This window comes from Heterodontus francisci, chromosome 7 (genome assembly GCF_036365525.1).
Source record: "Heterodontus francisci isolate sHetFra1 chromosome 7, sHetFra1.hap1, whole genome shotgun sequence".
Taxonomy (NCBI): Eukaryota; Metazoa; Chordata; class Chondrichthyes; order Heterodontiformes; family Heterodontidae; genus Heterodontus; species Heterodontus francisci.
In genome coordinates, this window is record NC_090377.1 from 39,768,759 (window position 1) to 39,791,185 (window position 22,427).

The following is a 22,427-nucleotide window of genomic DNA, read 5'->3' on the forward strand; positions in this document are numbered from 1 at the left end:
AGCTCAGTGATAAAAGATATCTACATAAGCAACCATGAACATGAGCAGAACTCTACTGCCTACAAAGCTAATTTCTGTTAGCAAATAAAGAATAAGTGTTAACTTTCTTGCAGTTACAAGTTCCAAAGTTCCAAAGGTTTCCAATACAAAAACAGAAATTGCTGGAAATACTCAGGTCAGGCAGCATCTGTGGAGAGAAAAACAGAATTAACATTTCAGGTTTGTGTGACCTTGATCGATAGGATGTAATGTAATAACTCACCAAGGTTTCAAGTCACACAGACCTGAAACGTTAATTCTGTTTTTCTCTCCACAGATGCTGCCTGACCTGCTGAGTATTTCCAACAATTTCTGTTTTTGTTTCAGATTTCCATCATCCACAGCATTCGTCTAAAAGTTTCCAGATGGCCCAATTGGCTGACTGCATACTTTTACAAAACACGAGCACCAGACTGGAGTTATACTGCAACACAACCTGTGGTGAGACTGTTTCATGGCAGCTACTTCTCAGTTCAGTTTTACTACACTCAGACAGATCAGGATCTGAATCCCCAGCTACACTGCCACTCCAATATTGATCTGTGTTTGAAATCAATTTGAATCAATACAACTTTAGTCTCACAATTACTGGATAAGACCAGATATACGTTTTAACACAAACTCTGCTTCAAAATATTTTCCATTCTTAATGCTCAAAATCAAAATTGACTGCACGATCAATTCAATGCAAAAGCTGGAAATAACAAGGGAATCATAGCCTAGCTGTTAAACTCAATATATAACTGGATTTCAAACTGTAAGCAACTGAATGGCTGGTTCAGCAGAAGACTCAACAGGGAAGCTAGTATTTTGCTTTAATTTCATGGATTACCAAAACATTTCTCCAACATATGACGGTAGGAAAGTCTAGCCCCATGAGTCTGGGCTGGGTTCCAGCATACGTTCCATCGGTGAAAGGTCAGCACTATAATACAAGATTTTTCTCACATTATAAGTAGAACTCTCCATTAAAGTTCACAACACTTGGCAGAGGATTATATTAGCATGTTTCTTTCGCAGAAAAGCCTTGAGTTCACAATTAAAAATGTATGACATGGGTCATTGAGCATTTTGTACAGAGGTTAACATAGGTAATGAAAACTAATCGGGAGTAATCCTAACCATCTGTGAATGTAGATATATAGAAAATCATCACTGCACAATATAATAAAAATTAAATCCAAATTCAAACGTGAAAAAATGTAAATTTAAGTGAAAAATCAGTGTTAAATGCTTTCCTCGGCCTTTTTCCTGTTAGCAATGCTGCTTGTGGAAATACAAGAGAGCAGTTAGGTTTGATTTGGTTGCATTGAGTATAAATTTTATTACTTCAGGGCTAGTTTTGATTTTGGATTTTGTCATTGAATCAATACATACTGGATGGTTAGATACCGCAGCACAACCTCAATTACAGTAACATATATTAAAGCCAAATGCAAAATTCAGTTAAGTAGCAAAATGGCAACTGCCAGTGAGTTAGCCAATATACAGGATTATTCATATAGAACTACAAATAATTTATAATGCAGGTCATAGCAAGATTTCACTGCACCCAGCAAATAAATCTTAATATTACACTTACCATATTATATTTAAACCATTAAGATTAATCTGATCAGCTGTGGCTCAGTTGGTAGCTATCGCTGTGGGTTCAAATCCCACTCCAGAGACTTGAGCACATAATCTGGGCTGACACAGCAGTGCAGCACTGGGGTGGAGTGCAGTGCTGTACTGTCAGAGGTGCCATTTTTTGGACGAGATGTTAAACCAAGGCCCTGTCTGCCCTCTCAAGTGGACTTAATGATCCCATGACACAAGTTTGATGATGATTCCTGGCCAATATTTATCTGTCCACCACTCGGATTGTTATCACATTCCTGTTTGTGGGACCTTGTGTGCAAATTGCCTGCTGCACTTCCTACATTCAACAATAACTATTCTTCAAAAAAAAAAGTCCTTAATTGACTGTAAAGCGTTTTGGGACATCGCAAGGTTGTAAAGGCGCTATATAAATACTCATCTTTCTTTGTTAACTGTACTTCCAATAGAAATCATGCATTATGTCCACCTGATAATTATTCTATTTGCCTTCCTTCACCTAATCAAACTGAAATGAAAACACAACATCTGTCTTTTTTTTTTATTGCTCTCCTTCTCCTGAGGTCCCCACCATCACAGATGCCAATCTTTAGCCAATTCGATTCACTCCATGTGATGTCAAGAAACAGCTGAACACACTGGATACTGCAAAGCCTATGGGTCCTGACAAAGTCTCTCTCAGTTTAATGCTGACAAATCATGCTCCAGAACCAGCCGTGCCCCTAGCCAAACTGTTCCAGTACAACTAAAACGCTGGTATCTAGCGGTAAATGTGGAAATTTGCCCAGTTGATCCTGTCGACAAAAAGCAAGACAAATCCAATCTGGCCAATTACTGCCATATCAGTATACTCTCAAACATCAGCAAAGTGATGGAAGGTGCTGTCCACAGTGCTATCAAGCGGCACTTACTCGTTAATAACCTGCTCACCGATGGTCAGTTTGAGTTCTACCAGGCACCAGACCTCTACAGCCTTGGTCAAAACATGGAAAGAAGAGCTGTATTCCAGCAGTGAGGTGAGAGCGACTGCCCTTCATGTCAAGGCAGCATTTGATTCAGTGGGGCAACAAAGAGCATAAGTAAAATTGAAGGCAATGGGAATCGGGGGAAATCTCTCCACCGACTGGAATCAGACCTAGCACAAAGGAAGATGGTTGTGGTTGTTGGTGGCCAATCATCTCAGTCCCAAGACATCGCTCCAGGTGATGTTTTTCACGGCAGTATCCTAGGCCCAACCATCTACAGCTGCTTCATCAATGATCTTCCCTCCATAAGGTCAGGAGTGGGGATGTTCACTGATGATTGAGACTGAGCACTGGTCAGTCACCTCAGGTCATGAAGCAGTCAATGCCCACATACAGCAAGATCTAGACAACATTCAAGCTTGGGCTGATAAATAGCAAGTAACATTCATGCTACACAAAAGTGCCAGGCAATGACTATCTCCAACAAGACAGAATCTAACCAGCTCCCCTTGACGTTCAACAGCACTACCATCACTGAACCCCCCAAAATCAACACTGACCCTAAACTCAAGTGTACTAGTCATGTAAATACTGTTCCCTGCAAGTCAGAGGCTGCGAATTCTACGAGTAACTCACCTCCTGACTCCCCAAAGCCTGTGCACAATCTACAAGGCACAAGTCAGGTGTGTGATGGAATACTCCCCAGTTGTTTGGATTAGCACAGCTCCAACACTAAGAAGCTCAACACCACCTAGGACAAAGCAGTCCCTTGATTAGCACCCCATTTACCACCTTAAACATCCACTCCCTCCACCACCAGCACAGAGTGGCAGCAGTGTGTACCATCTACAAGATGCACTGCAGCAACTCACCAAGGCTCCTTCGACAGCACCTTCAAAACCTGCAGCCTCTACCACCTAGAAGGACAAGAGTAGCAGGCATTTGGGGACACCACCAGCTGCAAGTTCCCCTCCAAGTCACACACCATCTTGACTTAGAAAAATATCTCCAGTCCTTTACTGTCACTGGGTCAAAATCCTGGAACTCCCTCCCTACACCACTAGGACTAAAGCAGTTCAAGAAGGCAGCACACCACCAACTTGTCAAGGGATATTAGGGATGGGCAATAAATGCTGGCCTTGCCGGTGATGCCTACATCCCATGAACAAATTTTTAGAAAGGCCTCTCCTCAAAACATTTCCAAATCTTTGGCTGAAAAGGCAAGCAGCTACTTCCTACCAGTTGTCTGCCAGTTTTGTTTGATGATCAGAATTTTGGAGATGTCCAATTCTAGGGAAGACTTTCTCCTTCTGGCTCTTCCTTCCTCTGTTCAGCATCTCCCCAGATGGCACAGACAAGTTGCAAAACTGTGCAGTGAACTCCAAACAAGTGAGGGAGCTAGGTTAAAATGTATACTTGGAACATGATTTAAGGAAAAATAAATGAATATGCTGAAAATGAACAGAGAATGAGCAGCATCAAACCTTCCAATAGGGAAAAAGACTTTTTTATATATTGCATTAACTGATTAAATATCCATTCATCTGAATATGTAAACCAATTCACCAATAACACAGCAACTGCATGCTCTGCTTCAACAATCTCATTGGTCAGTGTTGACATTTACAATTATGTGGCATTTACCAAAAATCTTATTGGCCAGTGATTACATGATCAGTCGATTTGTTTCGAGCAGCCTCACTGACTAGAGTTAATTTTGTCACCAGCCTGAAAGTTGTGATCAACTAACATTCATTTCATGAGTTTGTGGTATCGTGTCTGCAAATGGCCATCATACTTACTGCATAACCAATGACTATTTTTTGAAATGATTTATTTTGGGTGAAGCTAAGATGTTTATCAACAATGTGGTAACATAATATATAAGTGTAACTTTGCTCCTTTGAGGGGATCTGAACCAATGCTGGTAATATTATAAGAAACAGGAGCAGGAATAGGTCATTTGGCCCCTCGTGTCTGCTCCGTCATTCAGTAAGATCCTAGCTGATCTGATTGTGACCTTAACTTCATTCTCCCCCCCTTGACCCCCATGTAGATCACAAATCTGTCTAACTCAGCCTTGAATTCATTCAAGGACCCAGCTCCACTGTTCTCTGGTGAAGAGATTTCCAAAGATTAATGACCTTGAGGGAAAAAAAATTCCTCCTCATCTCCATCTTAAATGGGAGATCCCTTATTTTTAAACTGTGCTCACTAGTTCTAGATTCCTCCACAAGGGGAAACATCCTCTCAGAACCTACCCTGTCAAGCACCCTCAGAATCTTGTGTGTTTCAAGATCACCTCTCATTCTTCTAAACTCCAATGCATATAGGCCCAACCTGCTCAACCTTTCCTCATAAGACAACCCCTTCATCCCAAGAATCAGCTGGTAAACCTTCTCTGAACTTCTTGCAATGCAAGTATACTCCTCCTTAAGTATGGAGAACAAAACTGTACACAGTACTTCAGGTGCAGTCTCACCAACACCCTGTACAGTTGTAGCAAGACTTCCCTACTTTTATACTCCACCCCCACTGCAATAAAGCCCAACATTCCGTTTGCCTTCCGAATTACTTGCTATACCTGCATGCTGACTTTAGTGATTCATGTACAAGGACATCCAGATCCGTTGTCCCGTAGCATTCTGCAGTCTCTCTCCATTTAAATAATATTCTGCTTTTCTATTCTTCCTGACAAAGTGGACAATCTCACTTTTTTCCCACATTATACTCCATCTGCCAAATTTTTGCCCACTCACTTAACCTATCTATATCCCTTTGCAGACTTTTTGTGTCCTCCTCATAACTTGCGTTTCTATGTATCGTCAGCAAATTTGGCTGCAATACACTTGGTCCCTTATCCAAGTCATTACTATAGATCGCAAATAGTTGAGGCCCTAGCAGTCCACTAGTTACAATTTTTCAACCTGCAAATGCCCCATTTATCTTAACTCTGTTTCCTGTTAGTTAGCTAATCCTCTATCCATGCTAATATATTACCCCCAACATCATGAGCTCTTATCTTGTGTAGTAAACTTTTATGTGGGACCTTATCAAATGTCTTTTCAAAATCCAAATACACTAAATCTACTGGTACCCCTTTATCCACCCAGCTTGTTACATCCTCAAAGAACTCTAATAAATCTGTCAAGCACAATTTCCCTTTCATAAAACTATGTTGACTCTGCTTGATTGCATTATGATTTTCTAAATGTCCCGCTACTATTTCCTAAATAATGGATTCCAGCATTTTCCCAATGATGGACATTAGGCCAACTGGCCTACAGGTTCTTGCTTTCTGTCTCCCTCTTTTCTTGAATAGGGATACAAAGAACAAAGAACAGTACAGCACAGGAACAGGCCATTCGGCCCTCCAAGCCTGCACTGATCTTGATGCCTGTCTAAACTAAAACCTTCTGCACTTCCGGGGACCATATCCCTCTATTCCCATCCTATTCATGTATTTGTCAAGATGCCTCTTAAACGTCGCTATCGTACCTGCTTCCACCACCTCCCCCGGCAGCAAGTTCCAGGCACTCATCACCCTCTGTGTAAAGAACTTGCCTCGCACATCCCCTCTAAACTTTGCCCCTCTCACCTTAAACCTATGTCCCCTAGTAACTGACTCTTCCACCCTGGGAAAAAGCTTCTGACTATCCACTCTGTCCATGCCGCTCATAACTTTGTAAACCTCTATCATGTCGCCCCTCCACCTCCGTCGTTCCAGTGAAAAATATTATATTTGCAATTTTACAATCCACTGTGACCTTTCCAGAATCTAGAGAAATTTGGAAGATGGCAACCCATGCATCCATTATCTGCAGACACTTCTTTTAAGACCCTGGGATGCAGGCCATCAGTTTCAGAGAACTTGTCAACCTTTAGTCCGATTAGTTTCCCGAGTACTTTAGTTCCTCACTCCTTTTTGCCTCTTGATTTTCTACGATTCTTGTATACTATTCACTGTAAAGACAGATACAAAATACTTGTTTAAAGTCTCTGCCATTTCCTTGTTTCCCACTATAAATTTCCCTGTCTCACCCTCTAAGGATCCAACATTTACCATAGCTACTCTTCTTTTTATATGCTTGTAGAAGCTTTTATTGTGTTTTTCAATTTCTCACTATTTCACTAGCCAGCGACACCCACATCCTCTCCAGGAAGCATTCGTAAGGGCTGGAAGGCGAGGAACAGACGAATCCCTTGAGGAATATAAAGACAGTAGATAGGAACTTAAGCAAGGAGTCAGGAGGGCTAAAAGGGGTCATGAAAAGTCATTGGCAAACAGGATTAAGGAAAATCCCAAGGCTTTTTATACGTATATAAAGAGCAAGAGGCTAACTAGGGAAAGGGTTGGCCCACTCAAGGCCAGAGAAGGGAATCTAAGTGTGGAGCCAGAGGAAATGGGTGAGGTACTAAATGAGTACTTTGCATCAGTATTCACCAAAGAGAAGGACTTGGTGGATGATGAGCCTAGGGAAGGGAGTGTAGATAGTCTCAGTCATCTCATTATCAAAAAGGAGGTGGTGTTGGGCGTCTTGCAAAGCATTAAGGTAGATAAGTCCCCAGGGCCTGATGGGATCTACTCCAGAATACGGAGGGAGGCAAGGGAAGAAATTGCTGGGGCCTTGACAGAAATCTTTGCATCCTCATTGGCTACAGGTGAGATCCCAGAGGACTGGAGAATAGCCAATGTTGTTCCTTTGTTTAAGAAGGGTAGCAAGGATAATCCAGGAAATTATAGGCCGGTGAGCCTTACGTCAGTGGTAGGGAAATTATTAGAGAGGATTCTTCGGGACAGGATTTACTCCCATTTGGAAACAAACAAACTTATTAGCGAGAGGCTGCATGGTTTTGTGAAGGGGAGGTCGTGTCTCACTAATTTGATTGAGTTTTTTGAGGAAGTGACAAAGATGATTGATGAAGGAAGGGCAGTGGATGTTATCTATATGGACTTCAGTAAAGCCTTTGACAAGGTCCCTCATGGCAGACTGGTACAAAAGGTGCAGTCACACGGGATCAGAGGTGAGCTGGCAAGATGGATACAGAACTGGCTCAGTCATAGAAGACAGAGGGTATCAGTGGATGGGTGTTTTTCTGAATGGAGGGATGTGACTAGTGGTGTTCCGCAGGGATCAGTGCTGGGACCTTTGCTCTTTGTAGTATATATAAATGATTTGGAGGAAAATGTAGCTGCTCTGATTAGTAAGTTTGCGGACGACACAAAGGTTGGTGGAGTTGCGGATAGTGATGAGGATTGTCGGAGGATACAGCAGGATATAGATCGGTTGGAGACTTGGGCGGAGAAATGGCAGATGGAGTTTAATCCGGACAAATGTGAGGTAATGCATTTTGGAAGGTCCAATGCAGGTTGGAAGTATACAGTAAATGGCAGAACCATTAGGAGTATTGACAGGCAGAGAGATCTGGGCGTACAGGTCCACAGGTCACAAAGTGGCAACACAGGTGGATAAGGTAGTCAAGAAGGCAAACGGCATGCTTGCCTTCATCGGTCGGGGCATAGAGTATAAAAATTGGCAAGTCATGCTGCAGCTGTACAGAAATTTAGTTAGGCCACACTTAGAATATTGCGTGCAATTCTGATCGCCACACTACCAGAAGGACGTGGAGGCTTTGGAGAGGGTACAGAAGCGGTTTACCAGGATGTTGCCTGGTCTGGAGGGCATTAGCTATGAGGAGAAGTTGGATAAACTCGGATTGTTTTCACTGGAACGACGGAGGTGGAGGGGCGACATGATAGAGGTTTACAAAGTTATGAGCGGCATGGACAGAGTGGATAGTCAGAAGCTTTTTCCCAGGGTGTAAGAGTCAGTTACTAGGGGACATAGGTTTAAGGTGAGAGGGGCAAAGCTTAGAGGGGATGCGCAAGGCAGGTTCTTTACACAGAGGGTGGTGAGTGCCTGGAACTTGCTGCCGGGGGAGGTGGTGGAAGCAGGTACGATAGCGACGTTTAAGAGGCATCTTGACAAATACATGAATAGGATGGGAATAGAGGGATATGGTCCCCGGAAGTGCAGAAGGTTTTAGTTTAGACAGGCATCAAGATCAGTGCAGGCTTGGAGGGCCGAATGGCCTGTTCCTGTGCTGTACTGTTCTTTGTTCTTTCCCATAAATAATTTTTTAAAACTCTACTTTAATTTTTCCCTTTTTTTTTTAAAGCCATCCTTTGCTAGTTTCTAAATTTTTTCCAATCTTCTGGCCTACCACTAATCTTTGCAGCATGTTACACCTTGTCTTTCAATTTGATACCATCCTTAACTTCTTTAGCCATGGAAGGTGCATCCTTCTCATAGAGTTTTACTTTCTCAATGGACTAGATCTTTGTTCAGAATTATAAAATATCCCCTTAAACGTCTGCCACTGCTTCTCTACCATCTTAACCTTTTAACCTATTTTCCCAGTCCACTTTAGCCAACTCCGTCTTCATACCCTTGTAAATGCCTTTATTTAAGTTTAAGACACAGTAGTTTCAGACCCAAATTTCTCATCCTCAAACCGAATGTGAAATTCTATCATGCTATGACCACTTTTGCCTACAGGATCTTTTACTATAAGGTTATTAATTAATCCTGTCTCATTACACATTCTTTTGGGCCTCCTTATCTCGAGAGACAATGGATACGCGCCTGGAGGTGGTCAGTGGTTTGTGAAGCAGCGCCTGGAGTGGCTATAAAGGCCAATTCTGGAGTGACAGGCTCTTCCACAGGTGCTGCAGAGAAATTTGTTTGTTGGGGCTGTTGCACAGTTGGCTCTCCCCTTGCGCCTCTGTCTTTTTTCCTGCCAACTACTAAGTCTCTTCGACTCGCCACAATTTAGCCCTGTCTTTATGGCTGCCCGCCAGCTCTGGCGAATGCTGGCAACTGACTCCCACGACTTGTGATCAATGTCACACGATTTCATGTCGCGTTTGCAGACGTCTTTATAACGGAGACATGGACGGCCGGTGGGTCTGATACCAGTGGCGAGCTCGCTGTACAATGTGTCTTTGGGGATCCTGCCATCTTCCATGCGGCTCACATGGCCAAGCCATCTCAAGCGCCGCTGACTACATTACCATGTCTAAAATAGCCTGCTCCCTGGTTGGTCCTACAATGTATTGTTATAAGAAACTATCCCAAATACACTCTCTGAACTCACCCTCCAGACTACCTTTGCCAATTTGAATTGTCCAATCGATATGAAGATTAAAATCACCCATCATTATTGTAGTACCTTTACTTGATTTATATTCTGTCCTGCAGTGTAGCTACTGTTAGGGGCCTATTATCTACTCCCACCAGTGACTTCTTTCTTTTACTATTTATCTCCATCCAAAATGACTCTACATTTTGATCTTCTGAGCCAAGATCATTTGCTACTACTAATGTACAGATCCTATTCTTTATTAACAAAGCTACCCTACCTCCTTTTCCTTTCTTCTTATCCTTCAGAAATGTCAAAAACCCTTGAATATTCAGTTCTTGGCCTTGGTCACCTTGCAACCACGTCTCTGTAATGGCTATCATATCATGCTCATTTATTTCAATTTGTGCCATCAATTCATCTATCTTGTTATGAATGCCACATGCATTCAGCCTTTAATTGTCTTTTTACTATTTTTCCCTACTCTTGACATTTGCTGGTACACTCCTAAAATTGTAAGCTCTGTCCCTTCCTGTCACACTCTGGTTTTTATTAACTAATTCTATAGCAATGATTTGGATTTGGATGTGAGGACCAAATGTAATATCTCATTTCCAAGTTTGCTGATGACACAAAACTAGGTGGGAACACAAGTTGTGAGGTGGATGCAAAGAAGCTTCAGGGGGATCCAGACAGGCTAAGTGAATGGACTAGAACATGGCAAATGGAATATAATGTGAAGTTATCCACTTTGGTAGGAGAAACAGAAATGCAGAGTATTTAAATGGTGAGAGATTGGAATGTGTTGATGTCCAAAGGGACATGGGTGTCCTTGTTCAGAAGATACTGAAAGCTAACATAAAAGCAAAATACTGTGACTGCTGGAAATCTGAAATAGAAACAAAGTGCTGGGAAAACTCAGCAAATCTGGCCACATCTGTGGAGAGAGAAGCAGAGTTAACGTTTCAGATCAGTGATCTTTAATCAATTCCTGATGAAAGGTCACGGACCTGAAACGTTAACTCTGCTTCTCTCTCCACAGATGCTGCCGGACCTGCTGAGTTTTTCCAGCACTTTCTGTTTTTATTACTGAAAACTAACATGCAGGTGCAACAAGCAATTAAGTAGGCAAATGGTATGTTCCCCTTTATTACAAGAGGATTTGCGTACAGGTATAAAGAAGTCTTGCTGCAATTGAATAGACCCTTGGTGAGACAGCACTTAAGAGCACTGTGTACAGTTTTGGTCTCCTTACCTAAGGAAGGATATACTTGCCGGAGAATACTTGGCATCAGGTGGCAGGACCGTATCTCCAACACAGAAGTCCTCGAGGCGGCCAACATCCCCAGCTTATACACACTACTGAGTCAGCGGCGCTCGACATGGCTTGGCCATGTGAGCCGCATGGAAGATGGCAGGATCCCCAAAGACACATTGTACAGTGAGCTCGCCACTGGTATCAGACCCACCGGTCGTCCGCTTTAAAGATGTCTGCAAACACGACATGAAGTCCTGTGACGTTGATCACAAGTCGTGGGAGTCAGTTGCCAGCGTTCGCCAGAGCTGGCGGGCAGCCATAAAGGCAGGGCTAAAGTGTGGCGAGTCAAAGAGACTTAGCAGTTGGCAGGAAAAAAGACAAAAGCGCAAGGGGAGAGCCAACTGTGTAACAGCCCCGACAAACACATTTTTCTGCAGCACCTGTGGAAGAGCCTGTCACTCTAGAATTGGCCTTTATAGCCACTCCAGGCGCTGCTCCACACACCATCTCCAGGCGCTTACCCATTGTCTCTCGAAATAAGGAGGCCAAAGAAGAAGACTTGCCATAGAGGGAGTACAACGTAGGTTCACCAGATTGATCCCTGGGATGGCAGGATTGTTCTATGGGGAAAAATTGAGAAGGCTGGGCCTGTGTTCTCTAAAGTTTCGAAGAATGAGAAGTGATCTCATTGAAGTGTACAAAATTCTTACAGAACTCGACAGGATAGATGCAGAAAGGATATTTCCCTTTTCAAGGTGGGTGGGTCTGGAACCAGGAGACGTAGTCTCAGAATAAGAGGTAGGCCATTTAGGACTGAAGTGAAGAGGAATTTCTTCACTCAGAGGGTGGTTAAATTATGGAATTCTCTACCTCACACGGCTGTGAAGGCTCAGTCATTGAGTATGTTCAAGACAGAGATTGATACTTTCTTGATATTATAAAGAGATATGGGGATAGTGCAGGAAAATGGCATTGAGGTAGATCATCAGCCATGATCTAGATGAATGGCAGAGCAGTCCCGAGTGACTGAATGGCTTACTTTTGCTCCTATTTCTTATATTCCTATGTATCACTGTCTTGCACTATTGCCTTGTCCTCTCTCTTCAACTTTCCAACTCTCCCCTCACGTGAACCCTCCCCACTATTTAGTTTAAAGCCCTCTCCAGTCCTAGCTATACAATTCTCCAGGACACTGATCCCAGCCTGGTTCAGGTAAAAGCCATCCCACAGGCAAAGCTCCCTCTTTCCCCAGTACTGGTGCCAATGCCCCATGAATCGAAACCCATTTCTCCCACAGCAATCTTTGAGCCATGCATTCAACACTCTGATCTTATTTATCCTATGCCAATGTGCTCTTGGCTCAGGTAGTAATCCAGAGATTGCAGTTATGCTTTTTAATTTATCTCCGAGCTACTCATACACCCTCAGCAGAACCTCTTTCTTGACCCTACCTATGTCATTGGTACCCACAACAACTGCATCCTTCCCTTCCTACTCCAAGTTCCTCTCCGGCCCCGTGCAGATGCCCATAACCCTGGCACTGGGCAAGCAACAAAGCCTTCGGGTCTCACTCTCTTGGCTGCAAGGACAGTATCTATCCCCTTAACTATTATTGTCCCCCTACTACAGCTACATTACTTTTCACTCCGTCAACTTGAATGGCCCCCTGCACCACCTGCTCTCGTCCACAAAAGATCAAACCTGTTGACTTGTGCAAGGGTTAAGGGTTCTCCAGTGTTACCTTCTAGATCCTCATACATGCCTCACTCTTAGTCACACCCTCTCTCCGACCACGGGCCAAATCTGAAGTACCTAGCATAAGGGGTGTGACTGTCTCCTGAAACAAAGCATCCAGGTAACGTTTCCCCTCCCTGATGTATCGCAGTGTCTGAAGCTTGGACTCCAGCTCATTACAGGTCATGTGCAGTGAGGAATTCAACAGACATGTGCTTGATCCCCTATAATCATGTGATCTTTTCTGTGATAATCAATTCCATTTTTTTTCCCAAGTGCTGTGGTTACACTTTGGGAACTATCATCTCAGTAGTCAAGCTCACTGGTCTCCAGTAACTGACAGATCAAGCAAACGGCATCACATCAGTAACACCCTGGAGTCATTCCAACTGATTTATCTTGGGTTACAAAATAATTCCATTCAAAAATGTCTAAGCAGACCAATATAAATTGCACAGTGGTTCAATGTTTTCTTCCTATTATAAAATTAATAGCAGAGAAGTGAACAGGATACGATTGCATAATGCATAAAAGGTACTAAAAACATTTATTTTTCAACTGTCCATGACCAACAGTGAGAGATCCATTTTAAAAAAAAAGGATGTACCCTCAACTTTTTAGTTCTTTGTTATTTGAGTTTTGCCCTAATTCATTCATTATCTGCACAAGTCAACATTTATGTACGATTTTATAAGGTAAAAGAGCTTCCCAAGATTTCTTTCTTTCTTTTTCTTTTGGGCCTCCTTATCTCGAGAGACAATGGATACGCGCCTGGAGGTGGTCAGTGGTTTGTGAAGCAGCGCCTGGAGTGGCTATAAAGGCCAATTCTGGAGTGACAGGCTCTTCCACAGGTGCTGCAGAGAAATTTGTTTGTTGGGGCACAGTTGGCTCTCCCCTTGCGCCTCTGTCTTTTTTCCTGCCAACTACTAAGTCTCTTCGACTCGCCACAATTTAGCCCTGTCTTTATGGCTGCCCGCCAGCTCTGGCGAATGCTGGCAACTGACTCCCACGACTTGTGATCAATGTCACACGATTTCATGTCGCGTTTGCAGACATCTTTATAACGGAGACATGGACGGCCGGTGGGTCTGATACCAGTGGCGAGCTCGCTGTACAATGTGTCTTTGGGGATCCTGCCATCTTCCATGCGGCTCACATGGCCAAGCCATCTCAAGCGCCGCTGACTCAGTAGTGTGTATAAGCTGGGGGTGTTGGCCGCTTCAAGGACTTCTGTGTTGGAGATATAGTCCTGCCACCTACTTCACAGAGAAACAAACAGTCACTGAGCAATAGTAGTTGAGAGGTCACCAAAAGCATAGTCAAAAAGGTAGGGTTTAAGGATACTTAAGAGTAGAGAGGAAAAATAGAACAGAAGGAGTTGTAGCCAGTAGGGTTAAGATGACTAAAGGTTCTGCAGCTGATGGTGCAGCAGAAGCAAGGAATATACAGGAGGCCAAAAGAGCTCGAGCTGAGACGTAGGGCTGGAAGAGATGGCAGATATGGTGGTGGCGAGGTCATGGACTTGTAAATAAGAAAGAGAACTTACGAATTCAGTATATTGAGGATAGGGAGTAATGGCCTTTGGGAAGGCCTAGAACAAGATGAAAGTAACAGAACGTTAGACAAGTCGAACTTCTATAGAATGAATCTCAGGAGATTGTTCATGTTATTGCAGTTTTTTTTTCCTGATGTTCTCCATCCTAGGAATGCAGCTTAAAACTCTTCATTGGTTAATAAATAACATGCCATAAACAGTCCAATACTTTAAACTAAAGGTTATCATATATTAATATATTTTAAAGAATTTGATTTGAAGTAAAAACTTTAACAGGATTAGTGCATTCACTTTACTGGATGAAACAAATTAGTTCTTTTTTTTCCTCTTTCTCATCAAACAATTCAACACTGATCCACCTCACCCTACAGTTTACTTAACAGTTGGACTCTAGCAATTAATTGTAATTTGCATATGAGCAAATTTCTTAGAAAGGTGATAACCTTTTAAATATCTCAACATTTATTTTTAAAAATTACCATATTATCCTCTAGCCTTAAATTTAAAATAAAAGACATAGTTTACAATAACTTGATTCAACATAACTATAAAATTATCTTGTGTGCCTTTGAGTACCTTCATTAATGCTTTTACTTAAAAGACTATATTTAACAGTTACGATCGACTGCTCAAGACAAAGCCCCCAATCAATATATATGATTCTGATTGTGTTGGGAGAAACGCACTGTTGATTCAGTCCCATCCCTGCACAGATCGCCTAACATATCACTTCAAACTTTCCAATTAAAGGAAGACCCAGCCAAATTGTACCATCTATTAACCCTTGAATGAGGTGAACCAAACCAGGTGTCTTTAGATCAACAAATTAACTATTTAATTAGAAAAACTAAATTCTTAAACACTAAGATATAAACAACATTTAAAATAGAAAAATTAGAGCCCTTGCAGATTTACTCTCCTGCCGAAGTGGAATCTTCCAACGTGGAACAGTCCAAGGTTGCTTGAAGTCCTCACAGCCGTCCGATGGGGGAAAAAAGGTTCTTCAGCAGTTGGACAGTCAGTAGTTTATTTCAGAAGTTGAAGTGATGTTCTTCTGCCAGCGATGAATTCAGCAATCAACAACTTGTAGACATTGTTCTATGAATCAGTTTGGCTTTAGAATTGTTTTGAGGGGTAAAGAAGTGATCAGTCTAAAATTCATCTCCCTTCAGTTTAAATTATCAGAGAACTCTGATGGGTTCATGCTGGTCCAGCTGTGTCAAAAGCCGGTTTTTAAGCTAGTTTTCAAAAAGCAATCGGCAACATTGTATCTCCGAATGGCTGTATCCTACAGCAACGAGAATGCACATTTGAAGCTGGCTGTATCCTACGGCAACAAGAATGCATTCTTTGACCCAGTCCCTGCAGCTTGCTGCCATAAAGCAGTACTAATCCTTTTCCAGCCTTAAAGGCATACCTCATACTTCCCAGAAAGGGAAAAAAAACTACAGGATCGTACCACCAGCTTTCTTACTCCTCAGCAATGAAACAAGCACCTAAATAGTGAATGGAAGGAAGTACTAAATTTAAAAATACCATACACTAAAACAGACAATACGATCCAAATTATTAGTTTAAGCTTTCTCTGTACTATATTATGACTACAGAGGAAGAGAGATTAGATTACTATTCCTGCATTTTGCAGAAACAGAACTACACGCTTGGCAAAGTATAGAAATAAATCTTCAAGGTTTAACAATAACGTACAGTTATATAGTGCCTTTATGGTAGCAATACATCCTTCGGCACTTCACAGGAGTATTAACAAAATTTGATACTGAGCCATACAAGGTTTGCTCAAACAGGTAGGTTATAAGGAGCATCTCAAAGGAGAGGGGGATGGAGTGTGAGGGAGGGAGGGGCGGAGCAGTAATTTTACATTATTTCACACAAAAAAAGACAAGTTCAAAATTATAAAGATTTTTCTTAGTTTCTAAATGCATTTTTAAATATAGCATTGAATGTATGTTTTGGATCAATGGCTATTAACAAATTCATTAAGCACATTTGCTTTTATTGTATTATGCAGAAGGAAAATAATTATATTACTTGGAACAAGGATTAGGTGCAAGGTTAGGAAGAAGACATAGAACCTTTTTTTTTAAAGAATGACATTTGGTAAAATTTTAATGTAGAATCACTAGGATTTGATTATAAACAATAAAGCGCCAATGGACAGACAAAATCTCCAATCTGTTGTATTTCTATGAACCCTACCACCCCAGGAAAATAAAGGGAAAAGGTAGAGAAATAGGTAGATATTCGCACCCTTGCATGAACCTAGAAACATCCCTGGATGCTTTCAGGCAGGATACAGAATTAGATAAAAAAGGGAGGGGCTGTAGCATTATTAGTTAAGGAGTTAACAGCTTTGAGGAGGGATGATATGCTAAATGCATCATCAAATGAGGCCATATGGGTGGAGCTCAGAAATATAAAAGGGGCAGCCGCACTACTAGCAGTGTACTATAGACCCCCAAATAGTGAGAGGGAGGTAGAACAACAAATATGTAGGCAAATTTATGACTTCAAAAACCATAGGGCAATAATAGTTGGGGATTTCAACTACCCCAATATAAACTGGGATACAGACAGTGTGAAGGGCACAGAGGGGAGAAAATTCTTGAAATGTGTTCAAGAGAACTTTTATAGCCAGCAAGAATCAAGCCCAACGAGAGGGGGCGCAAATCTAGATTTAGTCTTCAGTAATGAAGCTGGGCAAGTGGAGGAGGTAACAGTAGGTGAGCATTTTGGAGATAGTGACCATAATACAGTACGTTTCAGCATAATCATGGCAAAGGACACAGATAAAACTGAGGGAAGGTGTATTTTAAGAAGCTGAGAAGTGACCTGGCGAATTTGGACTGGTTAAACTACTTGAAGAAAAAGCAGTGGCAAACCAGGGGAGGCATTCAAAAGCGAGATTCTACAGGCACAGTGTAGGCATGTCCCCACAAAGATAAAGGGTGGTACTGCCAAATGCAGAGCTCCCTGACTATCTAGAAGCTTACAGGGTAACTAAAAGCAGAAGAAAGCAAGCTTATGATGATCATAAAAATCTTAATACTTTAGAAAGCCTAGAGGAGTATAGAAAATGCGGGGGTGAAGTAAAAAAGAAAATTAGAAAAGCAAAGAGAGGGTATGAAAAATTATTAGCAGGTAAAAATCAAGGAAAACCCAAAGATGTTTCAGCAGTCCATCAAGAACAAGAGGATAACTAAGGAAAAGGTAGGGCCCATCAGAGATGTACAAGGCAACTTATGCGTGGATGCAGATAATGTGCGTAGGGTTCTGAATGAGTTTATTGTCTCTGTCTTCCCAAAGGAGAGGGCTGATGCAGACATTGTAATCAAAGAGGAGGAGTATGAAATATTAGATATGATAAGCATAATGACTAAGGAAGTACTAGAGGGTCTGACATCCTTGAAAGTTGCTAAATCGCCAGGGCCAGATGGATTGCATCCCAGTTTGTTAAAGGTTGGCGCATTGCACGGTTCTGGTCACTACATTACTGAAAGGACATAATTGCTCTGGACAGAGTACAGAGGAGATTTACAAGAATGTTGCAAGGGCTCAAAAGTTGCAGCTATGAGGAAAGATTGGATAGGCGAGGGTTGTTTTCCTTAGAGCAGAGGAGGCTGAGCGGTGACTTAATAGAGGTGTACAAAATTATGAGGGGCCGAGATAGAGTAGACAGGAAGGACCTGTTTCCCCTTGCAGAGAGGTCAATTGTCAATTACCAGGGGGCACAGATTTATGGTGATTGGTAGAAGGATTAGAGGGGACATGAGGAAAAACCTTTTCATCCAGAGGGTGGTGGGTGTCTGGAATTCACTGCCAGGAATGGTGGTGGAGGCAGAAACCCTCAATTCTTTTAAAAGGTACCTGGATATACACCTGAAGTGCTGTAGCCGGCAAGGTTATGCACCAGGTGCTGGAAAGTGGCATTAGATCGAGCAGCTAGTTTTTTCGGCCGGCACGGACACAACAGGCTGAATGGCCTCCTTCTGTGCCGTAATTTTTCTACGGTTCTATGGTCTATATTCACACCCTTGCATGAATTTTTTCAACATCTTTGTAGCTAGAACATGCCATTGGTCTATAAGTCTGACTTCAATTTTAAACCAACTTTCATCTACACGATTGCCCATCCTCACTTTTTTTGCCTCATCTTCGCATTTTTTCAAAGTTTCTCCTGAATGTACTCAGATTTCTTATATTTAAAAAAGACAACTGAAAGCAATAAAACTCTGGATCAATGCATACAAAAATGGCTAAAAATAATCACAGCTAATCAAAAATTACACAAGCAAGCATCGAAAGCACAAAGTATTTCCTGGGCATTGATGGAAACTTTGATCTAGATTTAAAGATGCTAAACTTGCAAATACACTTTTAAAAAACAGAATCTTAATAAAGCATTGCACACTGCTATTTCTTCCAATTATTTCATTAACCGTTTTAAAAATGAAAGGAATTCGGTGACCAGCATTCATTTGATTTGCATTTCAGTTCTTTTTAGCGTTTAAAATATAACTATGCTCTGGTCACAGAATTTCCCAGTAGTTAAGGACAATTTAGCAATTTCCCTATACCCTTACAGTCAATAAGTTAGAATAGCTATAAGGAAAAGGATTATATAGCAAAGGATTGCAATCAGTGCCATAATCAAGATGCATATGAAAAAAGAACAAAACCAGCCCCAATAAAACTCAAGCAGGTCACCTGTAGCATTACTCAGAGATAATGCTATTGCAGAAGGGCAAGAAGGTTGCATAAACGGGAGAAAGTATGCATGTTTGCAGTAAAAGAATTTGGGGAAAAATTTGAAACAGCTTCCCAGAGACCTTTTTTTGGTAACCAGTATACAACATAGTCATAGAATCATACAGCATAGAAACAGGCCCTTCGGCCCACCGCGTCCATGCCGACCATAATGCCTATCTATACTAATCCCACCTGCCTGCAGTCATTCCATATCCCTCTATGCCTTGCTCATTCAAGTACCTGTCCAGATGCCTCTTAAATGTTGCCTCTGTTCCTGCCTCCACCACCTCCTCCGGCAGCGCATTCCAGATACCCACTATTCTTTGTGAAAAATTTACCCCTTTGATCCTCTTTAAACCTCCTCTCTCTCACCTTAACTCTATGCCCTCTAGTTTTAGTCACCCCTACCATGGGAAACAGACTCTGGCTATATACCCTATCTATGCCGCTCATCATTTTATATACCTCTATCATGTCCCCTCTCAGCCTCCTTTGCTCCAGGGAAAACAGACCCAGCCTATCCAATCTCTCTTGATAACTCAAGCCCTCCAAACCAGGCAACATCCTTGTGAATCTTTTCTGCACCCTCTCTAGCTTAATCACATCTTTCCTGTAGTGCGGCAACCAGAACTGCACACACTACTCCAAATGCAGCCTAACCAACGTTATGTACAACTGTAACATGACGTCCCAACTCTTGTACTCAATGCCTCGGCCGATGAAGGCAAGCATGCCATATGCCTTCTTCACCACCCTGTCTACCTGTGCTGCCACTTTCAGGGAACTATGCACTTGCACCCTCTCTGCTCAACACTCCCCAGGGCCCTGCCATTCACTGTATATGTCCTGCCCTGGTTTAACTTCCCAAAATGCAAACAGCTGAAGGAAGTACTCATTCCATCTGTTTAACCAACAGGATTCTCCATCTACCACAATGTAATAAAAAATGCTTCTCAGATTTTTATTTAAAAAAAAATGTATAAAGACTAAAATCCCAATACAAACAGGGGTATGACAAGAGTCTATGTTTCCTTGCTTCCCTATATTTTTTGGGGGGGGGGTGGGGGGGAGAAAACTGTTATGACCTCAATGAGATCGTTAACGTGAACTTTTGATGTAAGCCTTAACCCACCAGCCCTGCATTTTTTTTTTTTTAATTCATTCATGGGATGTGGGCATCACTGGTGAGGCAGGCAGATTGGTGATGATGAAGTCAAGTATGTTTTTTTTCCTTTTGTTGGTTCCCTCACCACCTCGTCTAGCAGCTATGTCCTTTGGGACTTGGCCAGCTTGGTCAGTCGTGGTGCTACCGGGCCACTCTTGGTGATGGACATTGAAGTCCCCCATCCAGAATACATTCTGCACCATTACCTCCCTCAGTGTTTCCTCCAAGTGGTGTTCAACATGGAGGAGTACTGATTCATCAGCTGAGGGAGGGCGGTAGGTGGCAATCAGCAGGTGGTTTCCTTGCCCATGTTTGACTTCATGGGGTCCGGAGTTGATGTTGAGGACTCCCAGGGTGACTCCCTCCCGACTGGATACCACTGTGCTGCTATCTCTGCTGGGTCTGTCCTGACGGTGGGACAGGATATACCCGGGGATTGGGATGGCAGTGTCTGGGACATTGTCTGTAAGATATGATTCCATGAGTATGACTATGTCAGGCTGTTGCTTCACTTGTCTGTGGGACAGCTCTCCCAACTTTGGCACAAGCTCCCAGATGTTAGTAAGGAGGACGTTGCAGGATCAACAGGGCTGGGTCTGCCATTATCGTTTCGGGTGCCTTGGCCGATGACGGGTGGACGTCAGGTTTCATTCTTTATTGACTTTGTAACAGTTAGATACAAGTGAGAGGCTTGCTAGGCCATTTCAGAGGGCATTTAAGAGTCAACCACATTGCTGTGGGTCTGAAATCACATGTCGGCCAGACCAGGTAAGGACGGCAGATTTCCTTCCCTAAAGGACATTAGTGAACCAGATAGGTTTTTACAACAATCGACAATGGTTTCACGGCCATCATTAGACTAGCTTTTAATTCCAGATTTATTTATTGAATTCAAATTCCACCTTCTGCTGTGGTGAGATTCAAACCCATGTACCAGAGAAATACCCTGGGTTTCTGGGTTACCAGTCCAGTGACAATACCACTACGCCAACGCCTCCCCTTAATTTAGTCTTACTGGGTTTAATTACCATTTTTTTCTTGATGGCAGCTTTTGTATTCACTGTGGGTAGTACGCACCTTTGCCTCCAAGCCCTGGTTTTGCTGCAAGTAGGGGGTGAATCCTTTCTTTCCATGTGCTTGCGTAGTGCATCTATGTACACAGATGGGCAGCTCTCTATTAAATAATTACAGTTGTCACGAGGGATTATGAAGCAAACAATGAATTCTGAGAGGATTACAAGACAATAATGAAATTGATAACACAGTTAAGCATAACAGCGAAATAGGAGTAGCACAGTCAAGGTTTACCCACCTCTCAGCAAATGGGAGGGTAAGTGGACGCATTTTATATATGAAGGCTGATGTTTTTCTACTCTGTCATGCTTATTTTAAATATAAAATTTACAAGTTATCATTTGGATCCCATAGCTGTATCATGCCTTATCAGGTCTCTGAGTTCTAAGACAACATGCTATACATAGGCAAATCACGTAAATTTATTTTTAAAATGACTAAAATTACTACAGTTCAAACCATATTTTAAACTGGCTTATAACAAAAAGGCAAAATATGTGATGCCATTTCTGATATTTATGAGACAAATTACAGATGTCACAGAACTGTTTTTTTCTCCTCTGTTTAAAACAGTGTGCCTTTAACACTGAGTACATTGTGCCAGTAGCTGCACCTGTTTCCTAGGCCACAGGAGGAGAGAGAGGTCACATGATGTACTGTAACTTTTAACTGTGGATAAACTGTGGCTTCAACTAGTTTGAACTAGAGACCGTCGAAGCATGCTTTACTGAAAGGAAGATCCCTCTCCCTTAGCAGGAAAATCTACATTTATCTTCAGTCTCTGTATTGCATAGGAGAGAAAACAAAACCCTGGGAAAAAAAGAACATTTGTCTTCAAGAGGGACTCGGTCATTTATTTGTGTTTGCTGGAATTCTCAGTAAAGTTTCTACTTAAAAACTACCAATTTTGGGATCCAAATAGATCTGTGGTTATACTCCTTGTTAATAGAACTGTGTGATGCCTGCTGCAACTGAAGTGCTTCGAATGCATATCTATTGAAAGACTGTTTCGTCAAATTCACCTGGAGACTTCAAGTGGCATCTGATTGTTCTAATCTGGGACACCTCACCAACCAGGAATGTAACTCACCAGGACTTACAACCCAGTTACTTATTTTATTCCTAAGA

The 22,427-nt window shown here is 42.1% G+C and overlaps 1 protein-coding gene across 11 annotated transcripts in view; it reads right to left on the reverse strand.

The window, feature by feature from the left end:
* The window catches only part of spopla (speckle type BTB/POZ protein like a), a 325,679-nt gene that overhangs the window by 123,451 nt on the left and 179,801 nt on the right, over positions 1–22,427 (reverse strand). For 7 of the 11 annotated variants that reach the window (XM_068035014.1, XM_068035017.1, XM_068035016.1 and 4 more), the window contains one exon: positions 21,303–21,399. The exons of 1 other annotated variant lie outside the window; for it this stretch is intronic. In XM_068035014.1, the coding sequence (XP_067891115.1) occupies positions 21,303–21,375 (73 nt within the window). In that variant the 5' untranslated portion in view covers positions 21,376–21,399. 3 more of the 11 variants (XM_068035023.1, XM_068035015.1, XM_068035025.1) reach the window with 3 other exon arrangements.